The sequence below is a fragment of the Phyllopteryx taeniolatus genome, chromosome 6 (genome assembly GCF_024500385.1).
Source record: "Phyllopteryx taeniolatus isolate TA_2022b chromosome 6, UOR_Ptae_1.2, whole genome shotgun sequence".
In the NCBI taxonomy this organism is placed as follows: Eukaryota; Metazoa; Chordata; class Actinopteri; order Syngnathiformes; family Syngnathidae; genus Phyllopteryx; species Phyllopteryx taeniolatus.
Window position 1 is genome coordinate 26,658,717 of NC_084507.1, and position 18,711 is coordinate 26,677,427.

General features: G+C 41.9%; 1 protein-coding gene across 4 annotated transcripts in view; it reads right to left on the reverse strand.

Moving 5' to 3' along the window:
* nbeal2 (neurobeachin-like 2) overlaps positions 1-18,711 on the reverse strand; it is a 38,016-nt gene that overhangs the window by 15,323 nt on the left and 3,982 nt on the right. For 2 of the 4 annotated variants that reach the window (XM_061776300.1, XM_061776299.1), the window contains exons 2-25: positions 11,427-11,515; positions 11,087-11,251; positions 10,682-10,763; positions 10,312-10,424; positions 10,012-10,094; positions 8,937-9,022; positions 8,534-8,837; positions 8,343-8,449; positions 8,037-8,117; positions 6,833-6,916; positions 6,015-6,113; positions 5,234-5,868; positions 5,023-5,155; positions 4,037-4,156; positions 3,606-3,936; positions 3,440-3,522; positions 3,262-3,354; positions 2,949-3,117; positions 2,700-2,833; positions 2,310-2,469; positions 1,951-2,053; positions 1,718-1,868; positions 585-740; positions 300-459 (exon numbers count right to left, since the gene is read on the reverse strand). In XM_061776300.1, the coding sequence (XP_061632284.1) occupies positions 300-459; positions 585-740; positions 1,718-1,868; positions 1,951-2,053; positions 2,310-2,469; positions 2,700-2,833; positions 2,949-3,117; positions 3,262-3,354; positions 3,440-3,522; positions 3,606-3,936; positions 4,037-4,156; positions 5,023-5,155; positions 5,234-5,868; positions 6,015-6,113; positions 6,833-6,916; positions 8,037-8,117; positions 8,343-8,449; positions 8,534-8,837; positions 8,937-9,022; positions 10,012-10,094; positions 10,312-10,424; positions 10,682-10,763; positions 11,087-11,251; positions 11,427-11,515 (3,721 nt within the window). Of the gene's footprint in view, positions 1-299; positions 460-584; positions 741-1,717; positions 1,869-1,950; positions 2,054-2,309; positions 2,470-2,699; positions 2,834-2,948; positions 3,118-3,261; positions 3,355-3,439; positions 3,523-3,605; positions 3,937-4,036; positions 4,157-5,022; positions 5,156-5,233; positions 5,869-6,014; positions 6,114-6,832; positions 6,917-8,036; positions 8,118-8,342; positions 8,450-8,533; positions 8,838-8,936; positions 9,023-10,011; positions 10,095-10,311; positions 10,425-10,681; positions 10,764-11,086; positions 11,252-11,426; positions 11,516-13,451; positions 13,593-18,711 lie in introns of those variants that run through there. The other 2 variants (XM_061776302.1, XM_061776303.1) reach the window with 2 other exon arrangements.

The following is an 18,711-nucleotide window of genomic DNA, read 5'->3' on the forward strand; positions in this document are numbered from 1 at the left end:
ATTTTATTTTTAGTAGTCGGAAACTTCTAATTTCAACACTTTACATTGGTCAACAATTAACTCATAGTATCGATTTGTGAAAAAATATGAAATTGACAAAATTTGGACAGCATGCTTAACTAGCTATGGACTAGGACAAAATAGCAAACACATTAAAGAGGACTATCGAAATAAGGGCATATTCTGATAATCGTTTTCATTTTGGCATTGAATGCTGTCCGATGTTGATTAGAGTTAATCTACTTTATTATTCTTCCCCTTTACTATTGTAAAGGCCTCATCTGTTTTAATTGAATTACCTGTAGCAAGGACCTGCTCGTACAGACATCTCACAGTCGTCATGGTTACGGGAATGTCTTCAAGGAAAAACACCAGGCCGAGATAGCCAAAGTCCTTAAGCTTGAGGCGCTGCTTGTTGCGCTCGGACACACGCTCGCTCTTGAGGATTTTGTATAGAACCTGCACACACAATGTACGATTTGAATGACCGATTGTGTCCACAGCGATTGTGATGCTCTGCAGAGAAAGAGAGACAGAACGAGAGAAGAGAGATAGCGAGAAGGAAAGAAAGAAAATACTCTCACCCTGAAGACCATCTCTCTGGCGCGATCTCCAAAGCTTGGATTGAGAAGGAGACTATAAAGTTGTTCCACTCCCCACTCCAGCAGCACTGCCTGCACATGTTCACGAGGAGGGCTGCTCCGCAACAGCTCATACAGCACATCCAGGGCCTTTACTACCTGAACAAAGACACACAAGAAAGAGGTGTCAGCATGAATTAGGAAGGGACAAGTCAGTGTCCAAAAAGGTAGGATGTTCACAGTATATGCAAACTACAATGGCACACAGAGGACCACTGCACAATGCCAAATTGTACACCTACACAAATATCCAACAACTGCATATTAAGATGAATTTATATTTCCATTTTCTGAGCCGCTTCTCCTCACTAGGGTCGCGGGCGTGCCGGAGCCTATCCCAGCTGTCATCGGGCAGGAGGCGGGGTACACCCTGAACTGGTTGCCAGCTAATCGCAGGGCACATAGAAACAAACAACCATTCGCACTCACAGTCATGCCTACGGGCAATTTAGAGTCTCCAATTAATGCATGTTTTTGGGATGTGGGAGGAAACCGGAGTGCCCGGAGAAAACCCACGCAGGCACGGGGAGAACATGCAAACTCCACACAGGCGGGGACGGGGATTGAACCCCGCACCTCAGAACTGTGAGGCTGACGCTCTAACCAGTCGTCCACCGTGCCGCCACATGAATTTATATATCATTCCTATATCACTGGAAAAATCTTGGACCTTCACCTTTATACAGTTTTACAACAAAATCTACTCACTAACAAGCACACAAAACAAACTTCTTGTCATGTGTTGTATGTGCATTTATGAAATTTCACCGCTGCATTAAATCCATTACAATATGTGAACACAGCTTATACAGTCGAATTGAACCTGGGCCTTTTGGTCTCATGCCAAATTAAACTGCCCTAACGCATACACAAAAGGTAATCCCTACTCTGTACTTTTATCCCGATCGGCAACAAAATGAAATTGGTTCTTCCGTAGTCCATGCCCGACTACTTTGTAGAGATTATGTCATCGCCAACTACTGCCCATCATACAGGTCAATGTGAACGCGAAACGTTCTGAGAACAAAAATTTCGCATAGGAAAAAAAAAGAACAAAAACGACATAGGATCAGTACCTGCTGCTCATCTCCTGCACTCAGAATGTAAGCGAGTACACTGTGGAGCTCCTCTGCTGTCGGAGACTTGAGGAAGTCTTTCAGCAATGCAAACAGAGACGTCTGAATCGTCTGCTTCTCATCGCAGAGACAGCCGCCATCTTTCTCCGCGCTGCAAATGAGACGTGATGAAAATGAATTCAATGACATGTTTGGAATGCTCCATATTCTCTTGGAAGCAGGTCAACGTTCACCTGTAGTAAGTGCGTATGGTATCCAGAATGTATTGAACTCCATATTTCCTCTTCATGCGCTGCTTTCCTTTGTGTATCACGGACGAGATGTACTGGACGTGATCTTCGGGAAGGAAAATATTATTTGTTGAGTACTGTATGACATTTCGGAGACAACTTGCTCTAATTAATTAATTCACAAAACAGAGCATTTAAAGTGTGATAGCATCAACTTCCTACATTTTCTTCCAACTGTAGGTTGCTTTAAGTCACCTCTCAGATTCTGTGCATTAATGCAATCATATTTGAAAACATCAAAAAAACCTTTAATAGAAGGTTGGGTGTATCGATCAGCAACAAAAGAGCTGCTTATGTCTCACCATGACGAACAGCAAAATGGCTTCTGGTCCAGATTCGGAAATCAAAGAGCAGGTGCTGGTAGAACTGCTGCAGAAGTGGACCGTTTCCCTCGTTGAAAACCTGATCTAGCAGCAGCCGACATGCAATAAAAACGTTCGTGTCCATCAGAGTCCCTGGAACCTGCAGAGAGGAGAAAAGTGTATACTTATGTCCATTTGGCTTCACCATTTTAAGAGCTTAACATTTAACATTTACTTGAAATGAACTCAAGTCAGTACAAATCATGTGGCAAATTCAAGAAAGCAAGGAAAACAAAAGATACTATAAAACCAAATCCATCGATATACTACACCAATGCAATGCAAAAAGGAAGAAAATCACTTTGTAATTAGCTCCCTGCCAGTACTTACTTTGGTGAGCATGGCTCCGATGATGCTAGGCCCGTGGCACTGCAGCAGGCCTTCCTGATTGACAGGATGACGGCGGATCATGTTCTTCATCATCAGCAAGAAGGACGCGATACTGTTCCTCTCCAGTCTCGCTTCTGGAAGGGAAAAACAAAACAATAAACAACGAGAAACTTACTGACAGTCATAATGCAACAACAAAACAGATGCAATTGCAGTCATTGTTGTGCAGTTAACTAAACAGAATCTGACCTGAAGACTTGAGTGGCAGCAGCATAACGGCCGGCCCTCGCGATGCTGTCAGTTCTGGTCCGAGCAGTTCTGAGATCTCCTGAGCGCCGTTGTACACATTCTCTTCCTCGCAAACTTGCTCAAGGAGGGGCAGCAGAACCCCTATGCCCCCAACCACATTGATGGCATCCTGCAGGGGAAACACATCCAGACAGAGACCTACTGGTATACTGTATGTATTTTGTATGGGGATAGAAATTGCCAAATCAGAAAATACATTGGGATATATCCACAGCAAGTGAGTATTTAGATAAGCAATTTGTTAAAACCTAACCTTAATGTCCCAGTTGATGACTCGGTGTCCTGTTAGTCGGCCATCATATTGATGATTAGGAGACAAATCCAAACAAATTTGGCTTTTAAATGCCTGAAGCATACAAAAGAGCAAATGCAATTTTAAAATAAAATGTACTCGTTGAATTCAACACTTCATACCTTTTTCAGTTGGTTACCTGAGGAGTGTAGTAGAGCACAAGCTTGCCATTAAGATCAGACAACTCTCCATCCGCTTTGAATAAGGGCACGTTATTTGGGCCTGTGATAGAAAGCAGAAAGCAATGCTACGTTTACCACACGTCTGGATACAATTGCCATTTTGTATTAAAGTGGTGTGCTTACCTGCAGCGTAGAGCACTTTTGTTTGGCTCTGCTGCAAAGCCTCATGGCAGATGAAGGCAGTGCCCAGGAGTCCATCCAAAGAAGAGGGTGTTCCCCACTCTGTGTCCTGCAGCCCCGCTGGGATGGTCTGCACTGTGGAGTCATTCAGAGAGCCCCAGCGGCCCCCTGCGTAGTTGGCTGGAAAGGACTGAGAGCGGATCAAGGAGGGAGCGTTGGCGGGAAAGGCAAATTCCGGGGACTGGCCGGAGGATAAGGATGTGAGTAGATTAGGCGAGGTTGTTGTAGTAGTGGTCCGGTGGCCCGCAGAGCCGATACAGCAGGAGGTAAAAGGCTTGAAGGAAAATGAATAGAAAATAGGTATTTTTTCTGAGGTAATACTGTATTTGTTTCAACCTTGTGAGCAGGTAACATAAGAAACAAACGTAATTTACCTCACTCAAAGATGGAAAGCGAATCTGAGCTGTTTTAGACAACTCGCCATCAATGAAGATGTTGACCAGGTTCTGACCAAAAGGACGACGGCCTTGAATGTGGACTATGGCTACTGAATGCTGAAAACATCATAAACAACAAAGTATTTTAGTATGGACTGAATAAAAACGGGGCGGCATGGTGGGAGACTGGTTAGAGCGTGTGCCTCACAGTTCTGAGGACCGGGGTGCAAATCCCGGCCCCGCCTGTGTGGAATTTGCATGTTTCTCCGGGTACTCCGGTTTCCTCCCACATCCCAAAAACATGCATGGAAGGTTGATTGAAGATTCTAAATTGCCCGTAGGTGTGAATGTGAGTGCGAATGGTTGTTTGTATAAATATGCCCTGCGATTGGTTGGCAACCAGTTCAGGGTGTACCCCGCCTCCTACCCGAAGACAGCCGTGATAGGCCCCAGCACTCCAGCGACCCTTGTGAGGATAAGCGGCTTAGAAAATGGATGGAAGGAGGATGAATAAAAAGGTGCCGAGAAAGATATTTGCATTGAAAGCTGAAAACAGATATGAACAAGACCGAATTCCTTGCTAATTGAGGACATTTACTTCAATGTTTGTTTAAAAATTGTGCTTAAGGAAAGCGATGTAAATTGGACTACGTTTCTGTGATTGACTCTGGGTAAAAAAAACATTAATTATTGATAAACTGTAAATCCTGTTCCCATTCTGATGTTGAACTAAGAGTGCTGCATGAAGAAGTCGTGTCAAAGCAGGGGTCTGTGTATAAACAGCTAAACCTCCCACAGATCATGTTCTTCTTTTTATAACCACAAACTAACTAACGAAGCGCAAACTATCAGTTCTTTGATTTCCATACCCATCCCTACTTAAGGTCAAACATTAAATTAATTTTTTTGTTGTTGTTTTGTTTTTTTTCCTCCTGATCCACTGCCTTTATATTTGGGAACATCTGAGTCCTCACTTTACTCACCCAACGTGAGTCAGCTAGTGGGAGTTCTGGCAATGCGACAGCCATGTAATCCTTTTTAGTGCAAACAGCCACGACCAGCACACCCTCCATTGTGAAAAAGGCTTCCAGTCCAGTTCCACTAGCTGTGAAGAAACTTTATGGAAGACAAGAGCTTTAAAAATCAAAACAAACTCGACAAAAGTCATTTCTCATGCCGGCTCTGCCCTTCTACCTGTATAGCTGCTTCCTGCGAGGTCCTTTTCCCATCTCGTGTTGACTTGCGGTGACCAAGTTAGCGGCAGGTTGGTTGAAGTCCAACTGAGGGGTAGGGGGGAAGTCCATATTAAGGCAGAGCCAGGCATGAAAGGCAAAGTTGCTGCCTGACCATCGCTGGACTGCGGGAACCATGATACCCGCCATAGGGGGTGTGAGATCAAAGTACTGCAAGGCGCTGTCACGACCTTCTCGCGCCGCCATTGCCGAGAGAACTTGGATAATGCGAGTGCAGAAGGGATGCGCGCCATTATCCTGATCCAACCTGAGCAGTTTGAGAAGGCTCCTCAACTCCTCGGGCTTCAGACATAGTGAGCCCAGGTCCTGCAGGAGGCCCAGTAGGGCATCTGCGCACTGCCTGTCCAAGTGCTGCGGCTGTGCGAGCACCTGCAGGAGAGCCCCCACCATGCCCGCCTCCACTGATACAGTCCGACAAGATAGCGACCCGCCGCATACAGTAGCCAGCCACTGTGCCACCAGCAGCTGGAGCTCGCGATGGTCGTGCAACTCGGGGAGCCATTGCAGGAGCAGCAGCAGAGGCTGGTCGTTACTAATTCCTAAGTGGCGTGCGTGTGCATACTCGCCCTCCACTGCCTGGAGAGGAACAAACACAGAGGTGGCTCATAATGAGGATGAGCTCGAGACGTGGCAACATGACGCCATTTAAAAAGGTCATTTGCGAGAGAAAATTGACTGCTCTGTAGGCAATGAGCAGACAATGAGAGAAAAATGTTTTTCACCATGTTCATCAGCTCCTGCAGCAGCCTTTTGGTGGGCTGACCTTGACTCTTGAGCACGTCAAAGAGCTGGGAGTAGCCGATCCGCTCCTTGAAAGTCTCCTGTGGGCCGAGACAGAAATAGCGAGTCGAAAGTCCACAGAGTAGGCAAACGTTGGCACACTTCCATAAGCTAATTGGAACACAATGACATTTCCGGCATGAATGAAGAAAAGCCTGCCTAGTGACTTCATATCAAAATGAATTTTCTTCCCCCAGAAATTTGTTACAACGTGTTTGTTTTATTCAGCGTATCTATTCCTCCTTTCCAGTGGCTCAACATTCAAACAACCTGCAACAGATTGGAGCGGTTTATCAGAGACTTTCCCAAAATGTTTCTTAAATGTGATAAGCGTTCTTTCTCCCTTTCTCTCTCTCTCTCTCTCTCTCTCACACACACACAGACGCAGTACCGTACAGTACATATAGCATGGTAGCAAAAACTACAGTACTGTATTTTACTTAGAGGTGTTTCTCATATTTTGACTGTCTCATGTAACTGACGAAATTAGAAATATACTGTAGCTTGCAGTTACACAGCACTGCATACTACAGCAACATTAATAAACATTAAATACAATGAAACAATACCTCTCTGACAGTGTCAATCACAACTGAACATCATTATCTTTGTTAAAGGTAGAGTTGTTCTTTTATATATATATAAAACCCTTGTACTGGATCTGTTTAGATTGCGCAAGCTGTCAAAATGTAATGACTGGCTGATTAAGATTAATGATGTACAATCGGACCCCGATGATAACAATTGACAAAGTCTTTACCTTTGCAGTGGGAGAGTTGCTCATGATGGCTGTTAGGACCCCTAAAGCATGCACTGTGATGCTGTCGGAGCCTCGCTCCAGTACCTACATCAACAGAGGGAAAATATGCTTCATCATAGCAGTGCAATTAGTCAAAATGTGCGCCATCCACCAGGAAAGAAAGAGTGGGATTGAAGTAGAAGTGGGAAGAAAGGAGCAAAGTTATTTTTCCACACCAGGATTATGAAACTAGGGCAAAGAAAGACACAATTAAGACAGGCAACAGCCAACCGCAGGACACTAAAAAGGTCTTTTTTAATGCTGGTGCCACCAAACCACCAGCCAAGGAAGTAATTGGAGCCATGCATCAACCAACTCATGCACTATGAAGACACTAGTCCACTGTAATCAACAGGAAATTCAGCCTCTAACTCGGAGCGTTATATTTTGAATGATCAATATGAGCGGTCTATCTCTGTATTTAAACTTCCATACATAAAGCTTTCCTGTCGAAATGTTCAAACAAATGCATCGTAAGCTTATTTGGCTTTGTCAAAACAAGAATCCCATTGATTTTGAGACACAGCTAATCAAAATGGTAGCTGAGCTCCTTACATGATGTAATTCTAAGCCAGTATTCAACCAATCTATTTACAGTGCTTTTAATTGATTTCAAAGCAAAGTATACTGTATGAACCGGGGGTAGTATGGTGGGAAGTGGTGAGCACATCTGCTCTTTGTTCTTTTTCATTTGACTGCTGGGAACAGTGTTCCACCAATCCCCTCCAAGCTATAAGAGATTGTTGCGCAAGATGTCTGAGCAAAGTGCCCACTAATTTTGAATGATAATGATAATGTGATAATGTTTTGCATCAGCACTCGCTACCAGTTTTTTAAATTCCACATTCACATTCTTAGACCTTTTTCATGCTTGAAAATGTGCGTCTGTGACAGTTTCTTCGTTTTCAGTGTCCAACTGCCTGTATAAACCCTAACCTAACCCTGTATCAAAGTATGAGTTTGTTCTCAGGATATATGCGCAAAGATAAGGTCACTGTATTACCCCAAGCGATATTTATCATATCATGCTACTTGCTTCATAAGTCTGCTTTCCTGTCTAAGGTTTCCTGTTTAGACAACACATGGCTGTGAACAAGTGGAGAGAAGGCTGAGTTTCCTGCTGACAGGTCAATATCAACACCAAAGGTTTATTTAGGGGGAGTACCTGGTCCACTTTGACCTCTGTGAGTAAACTTGTAGTGAGGTCACACTCACTCTTCGGCCTAGGCCTGTTGCTCTGAAAGAGCTTCAGGACATACATACAGTGCATTTAAAGAAATACAGTCACTTAAACGTAAGGTACGATTTTATATTCGAGTGACAGATGTTGCTGAGAGAAGTCAGACAGCAATCAGGCAAACAAATGAGGAAATGCATTTCAGGAATATGAGAAAAATAAATGAGGAAATCTGTGCAGACCAGACATGAATAAAAAGCTGACAGACACGTTTTAGAATGCCCAGTGGCTAACCTTGCTGTTCTGTATGAGCCTGAGGATGTGCTCAAAGCAGTTGTTGTTCAGGAAGACAGCCTGGAGGGCAGGCCGGTCCGAACACTGCAGGATCTCAGGTACTGCGGCTACAAACAGGAGCACACAGAAACGTGAGCTTCATCGTCACATGAGTCATTTATGTGACCTCCATGTGGATTTAGTCATCTTACTCAGCATCAGGCGCTGGAGTGAGATCAAGCGCTCCTCAGAGTTCTGCCTATCTTGCTGCTCACTGCTCAGCGGACGGTTCCAGTTAAGGAGCTGGAAGAAACTCTGCAGTATGGTCTTGATTTCAACCTGCCGCTCGGAGGGGCTGCTAAAATGCAGCAGGTGGATCATTGCGGTCAGACACTTCAAGGTCAGCCGAGGAAGCGATATGTCATTAGACTGATGGAAGCCCCGGCAACACCAAGCTTGAAGCACGGAGAAGAGGTCTTCGACAGAGTGAGAGGTGACAGCGAGGAGACCATTATTCTGAAAAGATACATAATACAAGATAATCCACGGTAATCACATTCCCAGACAATAATAAACTCTGATTATGAGGATATGAGGATAAACATGGCGACAGACCTTGCCCCCACTGATGACAGCTCCCTGGAGATGAACCAGCCTGAGTGTGAGATGCTCTGGGATCTTCTCACTGTCCGGCAGACTCTCTGTAAATGTGAAATCATACATAGGTCAACGTTCAAATGGAGATACAATAAATACACGTCATCATACAATACTGAAAATGAACGTATTAGGCTTACTACAGAAGCACAAATCAAAAAGCCCTTTACAGAGAAAATGTATGCCTGCATGACAATCAATAAAATAGCTTACGCCATTTTACTCTAACAATCAGTGACCCAATAAAAACTGACTCGGGACCTGTTTTGACCCTGAAATCCAATACAAGAGCTGTGAAAATTCTATCTTTGTGAAGGTAATAATGCTGAATATTGAGTTACTCAGTGATTTTAACAATATGTTTATAAATTGAGATTGTAGTTTGCAATGGTGTAGAACTGCACTCAATTATATGTAGGCGTACTTCAAGCATTTGGCAAATGTATTTAGCTAAGAGGGGCAAAACAGCTCTCAGTATTATGCATTGCCCTTCGACACCACTGCAAACTACAAGCACAATAATAAATGCAAAATGTTGACCTTAGCCATGAGCAAACAGTCTTAATTTGAATAAGTACCAATTGATATCCCCACCTTCTACATATGCCTGAAGAATGTCATGAAGATAAATGCATTATTCATTAAGAAATTAACTGAGGCTGAGGTTATTAATAGCTCTGTGGCACTGTCAATCAAAACTGAGCATTATGATATTATTCATGGCAGACTTTTTTTTATACAGCTCTTGTATTGGACCTCATTGCATCAACTTACTGGGGCTATTTATATTATTGAATAATAGTATTAGCACCAAATATCTCCTTTTTAAATCGTATTATGTAAGGGAATTTGGGTGTACTGAGATTATTCTTGGTTCCAGGTTGGAGTCAATACATTGAAAGTTGAGTAAGAAAGCAGTGGCCATGAAAAAAAACATGCCAATATTTACAGTATATGTACAGAACAGGTTTGGTTCTCCTGGTATGCAAGTCTGACGACGATCAGAGAGGAGGCCAAAGGGTGAGCTCCTCACCGTGGAAGAGAGCAGTCAGCTCCTCGGGCAGAGGCAGCGGAGAGAATTTGTACTTGTTCCTCTCCAGCAAGCTAACCTCCTCCCTGAAACATGCGCACAAGGCTAAAGTCAGGCCCTCCTACTCATGCCAACAAAATACCGCTCCACTGAGATATGCCGTCAAGAGGCACCCAGACAAGATGTTACACATCCCCTACAGTTGACTAAGATGTTAAAAGCATAATATGGTGAGCTTGGTGGAGGTTTATTTCAATAAATTCCACCTCCAGACCGACACACACATGCTGTACACACACTCACCCTGCCAGTCGTCTCCTCCACGTCTGATAAGGGTCAAAGACACTTTCACACAACACCAGTCCGTAAGACACGACCGACTGCAGGGAGGACTGCTCCCCTTCTCTGTTCTTTATCTGACGAACATAAACAATACAATGACCCAAAGGGGCACACAAACATTAGTGTTCATACACCTGTTTTCAGGAGGTCTCTCATCAACATGCTCACGTTAAACCAGTTATGTAACTTCTGCAAAGTATATTTTGTGTAGGTATTTACATTTTTGGGGTTAAAAGGGCAAATTTAGTGATTATTTAATGACTGAACATTCTCACACCAACACTTATCATAGAACACAATCTGTTTCCTGTTCAGTTCATAAAGGCCATACCTGGTGCAAACAAAAATTCAGAAGCTTTATTGATTCAAAAACAAATCCAGGCGTCTTCTCTGGGTCGATGTTCTCCATGTTTCTAGAAGTTGAAAGAAATGCAGAATTAGATAAGTGAACCCTTTGCAAGATGGCCATCTACGGTAAAGAACACAGTATAAGCGCACAATGAAAGGGAGAACTTCCTGACGCAGGGTTGCGGCCTCTTTGCACAATTCATGTCGCAATGTCAGGAGAAACAAAATAACTGTAATTTGTCAGCTTCCCTTTAGTCAATAATGAATTAGACTATTTTTATTATTATTGATATTTGTGTCTATATTAGTATTTGGTAAAATAAAAAATTCCGTGGTTATTTTCCAACACGAGGCTAAAATCTCATCCATCACTGATTAGTAGACTAACCTGCAGACGATGATGAAGAACTTGATGAGGAGGAGAGGATGGGGGAATTTGCTACTGTGGTCATGGGAGTCTGAGAGGTGCGACGCACTTGGCCAAAGCTGCGTGCTGAGGAAGACCAGGACATCCCTGGGGAGCAGGGGCACCTCGGAGGTGCACTCCTCCAGCCTGAAGGATTTAGAGGGAGTGGAGATGTGAGCGAGGACAAAAAAAGGGCATGCTCACAGAGGTTTAGCTGTAAAATAAACATGTCAAAACGGTATCCGTGCTAGAGGCCAAAGTTCATTCTGCTTTGGGGACTGGTGGAAGCTACACAGTTAGTGTCAAAGATAGAACTTCTTACCTCCGAGGCTCGAGCGAGTGCACGTCGATGAGCCTTTCAAAGGACCCCACAAATGCCTCGAGCCACTGCTGCAGATAGCCCACATCTTTCTAAAATGGGAGGGAGCAGAGTTAACACTAAGAACTTAAGTTAAGGCCTCAAAGTACAAACTCATGACTATTTGCACAATTTAACTAAAAAAAACAATACATGAGCTGTATGAAAAATGTTGTTGTTAATTCTTAATGATGCTCAGTTTTGATTGACACTGTCAAAGAGATTTGTGTCATTTGCAGTTGTGCAGAACTATTCATATTGTTGTAGTTGGCCCGTTATAAAGACATAATAGCGGTGTCTGTATTGAGAAGATTATGCTACTTGATTATTGAAGTAGTAAGTAAACTGGTCCAACTCATAACTTGATTACACAAACGCTATGAACAGTAAATGTGAACTTGTTGTAATCGTGAATGGCACCATTATGTAACAATGCAAATATAAAAAAACTAATCATAAAGTTGAAGTGTTCCGTATGGATGTTGTCATAAACATTGATGTTAATTCTCCCAAACTGTCAATGAAAATAATGGAAATGAAAAGGTTATAACAAATTAGAATGAAAAGTGCAATACCATTTTTAGAACATATTTTTAGTTATTTGAGTTTTTAAAAAAAAAAACTCAAAATGTTCTACAATTGGTAGTTTAGCTATATTTGTATTAATTTATTTTAATGTTTATATTTGTGTACATTGACAACATACACACACATAAGAATATAAGTCCTTCATTGCTCCCTAGAGTGGAAATGCTCCAAAAGATATGTGATACATAGACATCAGCTAATTAAACTGGCCCAGTCATGTCAGTGATCAAGAAATGATAGCACAATGAAAGAAATGGAATGCAGACCGAGGTTGTCCTCCCATTTAAAAAAGAAAAAAAATAACACCTGCTAAGCAAAGTGGCACACTGTGTCTCCTTCTGTCAGCCTTGCGACCTGATTTTTGTAACAGGATGTTGCAAAGAGATTTAACTCACAGACAGGGAAGCATAAGCCATTTTGTATCCTTTTTAAAAACTTGAATGTTCATCCAAACAAGTTACTGTACAAAACTAGCCATGAATATAATATAATTCAGAGCAATGCTGTAACAACTTTGAAAGTATGCCATCAGAATTGGCTGAATGACATATTCATATTATTCCAGCATTTCAATAAACAGTAGGGAATAAACAATAGGGGTGAAATAAACGTAACTCTTCCGTGTTAAAATATCAGGTTTTGAAATGAGGTGTCCGGGCTCGTCCACTAATATTACATGGCAGTATAACAGGGGCTCTGTGGCTACCATGGCAAAGACAGAGACACTCTTTTCCTTATTACAAGCCTGTGTATCATCCAAATGACTTTAAGTTGTTATTTTAAGCTACATGTTGCTGCTTACGTCTGTATACAACAACTTATTTACAAAGAAATGTGCTTTAATAAGCTTTTGTGAACCACATCCTTCCTGTCTTCCTACCTCACGCCACCTTCTTTATCTTACACCCATCTCAAGAGTAAAATTTCTCATAGGTCACGATTATAAGTCAAAGCAGGTTTCATCAGACTTCTTAATTATATGCAAGCAAAAAAATGGCATACCCGTAAGACCAAGGCGATGGTATCAGAATAGTTACACACACAACATCCATAAACATGCCTTGATGTGCTGGATGATGGAATAAGCAGGAGATTGCGATTAGCTGAGCATGCATAAAGCCTCTGATTCTCTTGAACAGGCGGCATGAGGGCAGACATGACATCTTTCAGACTGAGTCAGAGTACAAAAATAATATATTGTCAGTGAAGTATGGCAGCTTCCCTTAAACTGACAAGCATACTTTTAGATTTGTAACAAGCTTAGCATTCTGACACAAAGCTTCATTGCAATGGGACTGCATAATTAACCGGCACAGTTTGCACACTGCATAACTAATGCAATTAACAAAAACTGCAGTCATGTCTTTTCTACTGCTTGCAATCTGCTGAAGTTTACATTACCAGCTGGCATGGACTTATGACCCAGTCCATCTTTCATTGTATGAGTCTGAGCAGGGGAGACCAGAATCCTACGACCCGGTCCCAGATGTGCCGATGCTGGTCCGCAGCTGGCCAGCTCATTCCTCCGCAGCAAGCACTCTAACTAAATGTTTCTTAGTGTCCCAACATCAGGAGATCAATCAGGAAATGACATCTCACTTTAACCAAAATGTATTTCCTTCATTCACGACAAGCGCCTTCCTCTTCTGCACGTTGTAAGCAAACAGGCGGGAGGTTGAAGTAAAAAAAAAAAAAAAAAAAAAGGTCCTGCCGCACAAACAATATTGTGGGACCCTATTTATGCTAATTGAATGGAACACTTGCAAGCGCATACATGAAAAAACTGAGTTCACTGATACATGTTTTTCAGAATAGAGCTAAATTAACATGTTTCAACCGCAATTATAATAATTAAGGAATTCACCAACCAATATCGCTTTTTTGAGACCAAGTACGAGTACCCGTACCAAATACAGCAACAATTGTGGTGGAAATGTATTTTATCTTCATCAAATACTCTTCAGAAACACAAAACACAGACTTTTCTTGAACATGGCATAAGTTCCTCATCCATCATCCATTGTGGAGCATCACTTGCAGTTGCCCTGCAAAATAGATGATGAACTCCTCTCAGATGGCGATGGAAGCAGCCGCCTCGCGAGTTGCAGCGGCAGCCCGTCCGGCAAGCACCGAGTCTCGGCTCCGGTTGTGTTTTCCTTAAAACACGAGCTTACATATGGCCACACGGCTTACATGGCTCCTCATCCACGTGCCCAGGAGGCTGGTATAGTGGTATTGGTGTCATAGTATTGGAGCATTTTTTGGAGTATGAGCAGATACAATACGTGCGGTATCGGCACCGATACTGTATCGGTGCATCCCTAATAATAATGTACAGTAATAGTGAAGGGATGCAATACGTCCTTCCCAGTACAGTACTTTTCAGCTCAGGACCAAATTGGGAATTTGACTTTTCCCCAGAACCCACATTTAGTAAAATATATAATAAAGAACACAGAAGACATGGCTTTCTTACAACAAACATTGGACTGATGATCAGTACAACTTCTAGACCCGGAGGTCTTTGACAGGATTCTTCTACACCAAAGTCATGAGAGCATATCTTTATGGACCGTGTATTGCCCACTATGATAAACAGTTCTTCATGCTAGAAGAGAAAATGGCCTTTCCCAAACTTTGCTCACAAATTTGTAAGCATGCATTTGTTAAAACCTAAAACCCTGATTTAGGAATTCATCAATTAGAAATTATGTCTCCATACCTCTGTCCACATATTGCATGATCTGTTTGTGTTCCAAGCTGTTGTTGTACATTACGTTCATTTAGATGACAGTGTTACATTTCTGCCGAAATAAAAAATATGATAACAAAAAAAAGAGTTTGCTGATAAGAAGTAAAAGCACGTGAAATACCTTGTCAAATCAGTATCAATTTGTTGAGTAATTGTCTAAGACAACATTGCTTTTTCTCAAGATCAACACTCCCAGCAACAGACTTCTAATATTTCCCACAGCAACGGGCCATGTGATGTGTGGGCACAAAAGGACCTAATGAAAAACACTAACACTGCCCATCTGACATGCCCAATGAGGTGTGTCAACTCCAGACATGTATCTGCTCTGTCTGCAGCTGCTGCTTAACATTCTGCTTGGCTGCGTCTCCCTGCTTTAGCGGCAGCAAAGAACACTTTGATTGTCCTGCTTGTTGGCCCTTGTGCTGGTAAAGAGTGCAGAAATCATTAGTGTCATGTGAGCCGTGCTTGCTTTTCAGGTGCAGTGTTTTCTAACCGGCGGCACAGTGGACGACTGGTTAGCACATCTGCCTCACAGTTCTGAGGACCGGGGTTCAAATCCCGGCCCCGCCTGTGTGGAGTTTGCATGTTCTCCCCGTGACTGGGTGGGTTTTCTCCGGGCACTCTGGTTTCCTCCCACATCCCAAAAACATGCATGGTAGGTTGGTTGAGGACTCTAAATTGCCCTTAGGTGTGAATGTGTGCGCGAATGGTTGTTTGTTTCTATGTGCCCTGCGATTGGCTGGCGACCAGTTCAGGGTGTACCCCGCCTCTCGCCCGAAGATTGCTGGGATAGGCTCCAGCATGCCCGCGACCCTACTGAGGATAAGCGGAACGGAAGATGAATGAATGAATTAATGTTTTCTAAACTTTATTGAGCCAATGCACACATTTTAGACTAGGAAAAAAAAAAATCACAAAAAGTATGATTACTAAAATAATGACCATCCCGTCTCAATTTACTCACAAAAGGACGTATTCAGTAATACATCTGGGCCTGTTTAATTGAACACAAAACTGATATACATGCAGGAAACCATGACTAATTCCATTGCATGACCGGCTATGGGTGGATACACACGTTTCCCGTACCTTCTGCTAACTAACTGAAGAAAACTTAATTGTTCTGACTCTCACTACTATATACAACAATGGATGGCACAGAGGTACAAAGATATATTTGCAATTAATAAATGATAATATTTCAATAAATAAAGTGAAAGTGGATAATTTCCTGCAGCACTCCTGATGATCGTGGCAAACTAGGGTGCCACGGTACCGTGTTTGGGAATCAATGGTAAATCCAACATGCAACAAAGACTAGAAATATCTGTTTGTGCGGTGCAAATGTAACTGTTTCTCTGATCACTATCCTCATTACCAATGTTGGAGGAGGGTTCTCAGCTGTGAAGATGAACAGAGCCAGGATGTCATGTCGTCATTTTAATTAGTCCCTCGCAACCAATAATCACCAGATAAGCACCCACTATTTCTCAGGTTGAAACTTTATTATTAAGTCCAGACTCATCAGGTCTTTATTCAATCTTTTCACTGGTTTCCTTTTTACAAACAAGCTTGATAACTGACCTTCAGATTAGACCTTTGTCATTTCTCATTATTTAAGACTATATTTTATTTTTTTATGTTGTTTAACAGGGATAAATTTATTTTTACGATTGTATGACAGTGACCGTAAGTTTTTTTTTTAAACTGTTACTTCCCAATACATTTAATAAGGTTTTTATGATGGCGACAGTTTGATCCCGGTAGAAAAGCTTGAGAAAAATATTACCAAAAAAAATATTTAGATATTAAAATATTACAAATTTAAATTGAATTTGACTCCACACACAAGTATATTAAAAAAAAATGCAAATACAGTTCTGCTTTAGCCTAGCCGAAGCAGTAACACAAATGAGTAAAATAATGTGAACACTATTAATAAGTAAGCATGTAACAAGGCCTGGCACCAATCAGGTAGTTAAGAGTGTCCAATACAGTGGGGATGCAGGCAAAACATATTAATGTGTATGCCTGCCTTCAGTGTGTACATCATATCCATGCAGCCAATCATTTTTATTTTGGTTGATGCGTCTATTATGGCCTACTTACCTAACTGTGTCTCTGTTAAACATCCATGAACTTTGAAAACATTTGGGACTGAAAAGGTCAGATGACAAACGTGTTAAAAGTCACATGCTAAGCTAAAATTGATGATGTGATGATGACACATTACCACCAAAACAATGCAAAGCTTCATATTTATTATTAAGAGGACGCATTATGGTATATCGGTTTTACATCACCCATGAACTTATGTTGATCCTAAAAAGGCTTAAGTTGCCTGCCAGGGGTGTGCGATCTGTTGCACAATCAGAGGAAGCCTAGTTCCTTCATCACACGCAAGCCAGAACAACTTTTCTTCTGACAGAGAATATGCAGGATGAAGGCGATGGGACAAACCTGTTTAGATTAAGAGTGCTGCCGTTTCTTTTCATTTTTTTCCAGTTTGACTTGAAGGATTAGGCGCAACAACAGTGAGATCTGTTTGCCCAATTTGTCTGGGTGTGTTTGTTGTGTCTAAAACAGGGTTCCAGGTCAAAAGCCGTGTTTACTGTCAAACAAAAAAAAACCTTTGAATGGAGGTCAGGTCTTTTAATGGCACCATGTATGCTAATTTGCCTCATTCAGAAATTCTCTTTGAAAACATTTAAACTCTGGCTTTGGAGAAGCATACAGTATGTCCAGACACACATACAGTACACAGGACATGAATTACGGATGTGATTGTTCTCTCAAGTGGCTCGGCTACCTTTCACCTCACGTTTATGTTCCATTCGGTCACACAAGGCTGTGAAGATTAAAAACTAGGACCAATCAAAACTCCAGCATCATTCTCCAGTACATTTGCACACATGCAAATGCATTAGGCCTTTTTTCCAATTAAAACAAATATAACTAAATTGGTACTGAGAGAGCATTAAAAAAAATGCCTCATTTGAATCAGCGCAAAATTGCACAGCCTCATAGATACAGTAGTTTCCTCAAATAGTGACTGGGGCATCTATTTACTCAACTGTAAAGACTATAGGGTGTTTATTTGAAGTCAGCATCTATGTGAGAGGTTGAGCAAATGCTTGTGTAAGGGTGGAGGCAGAAACTCGGGTGTCTGTTAATTGGTCCACGGAGAATTGTTACCCCAGTGTTACAAACAATGGGATTGGAATGTGTAACCGCCTCAGATTTCATTTCATTAAGTTTTTCCCTTTACTGTAACAGAAAAGCACAAGCTCTATTTGCAGGGGATGGAGACCAAGCCTTGCCACGAATAGCGAAAATCTGCAAGGAGTTGAAAAGACCCTCAAAAGGTTTAGAATTGCCATACATGCCACAAGATGATGGCAAAGCACCACCAGGATTTAAAGATAGTTGTGTTACTTCTTTACTTTGTAAAATTCAGTTATAAACTGAACGCTACCCACAAAATGTAATGGTAAACGTCGGTAAGGCATTTTTCCTCATTCTAAAATCTGTAGCAAAAAAAAGATGTTTACATCAACATTAACCACATTAAGGAACAAATTGCTCTTTTGAAAACACACATTCAAATTATCCAAGAACTGAAGGTCACACCCTTCTGTTATGATCTGTCCAATGTGACCACAATGAACACTTTGACAGTAAATTGCTATCCAAATGAGCACTCTTGCAGACTTTGACAGGCATGACAGTCTGAAATGCTGCTCTTAAATTCAATCAAATTTCACAGAGACTGGCTACAAAAAAAAAAAAAAAAAAAAAAAAAAAAAGTCTTTGTGCATGACAAGACATCATCCTTGTGAAGACAGCAACACATCAGATAGAGCTGCTGCGATAAGACAAGAGGAGCCGCTGCCCCACTTAATCATA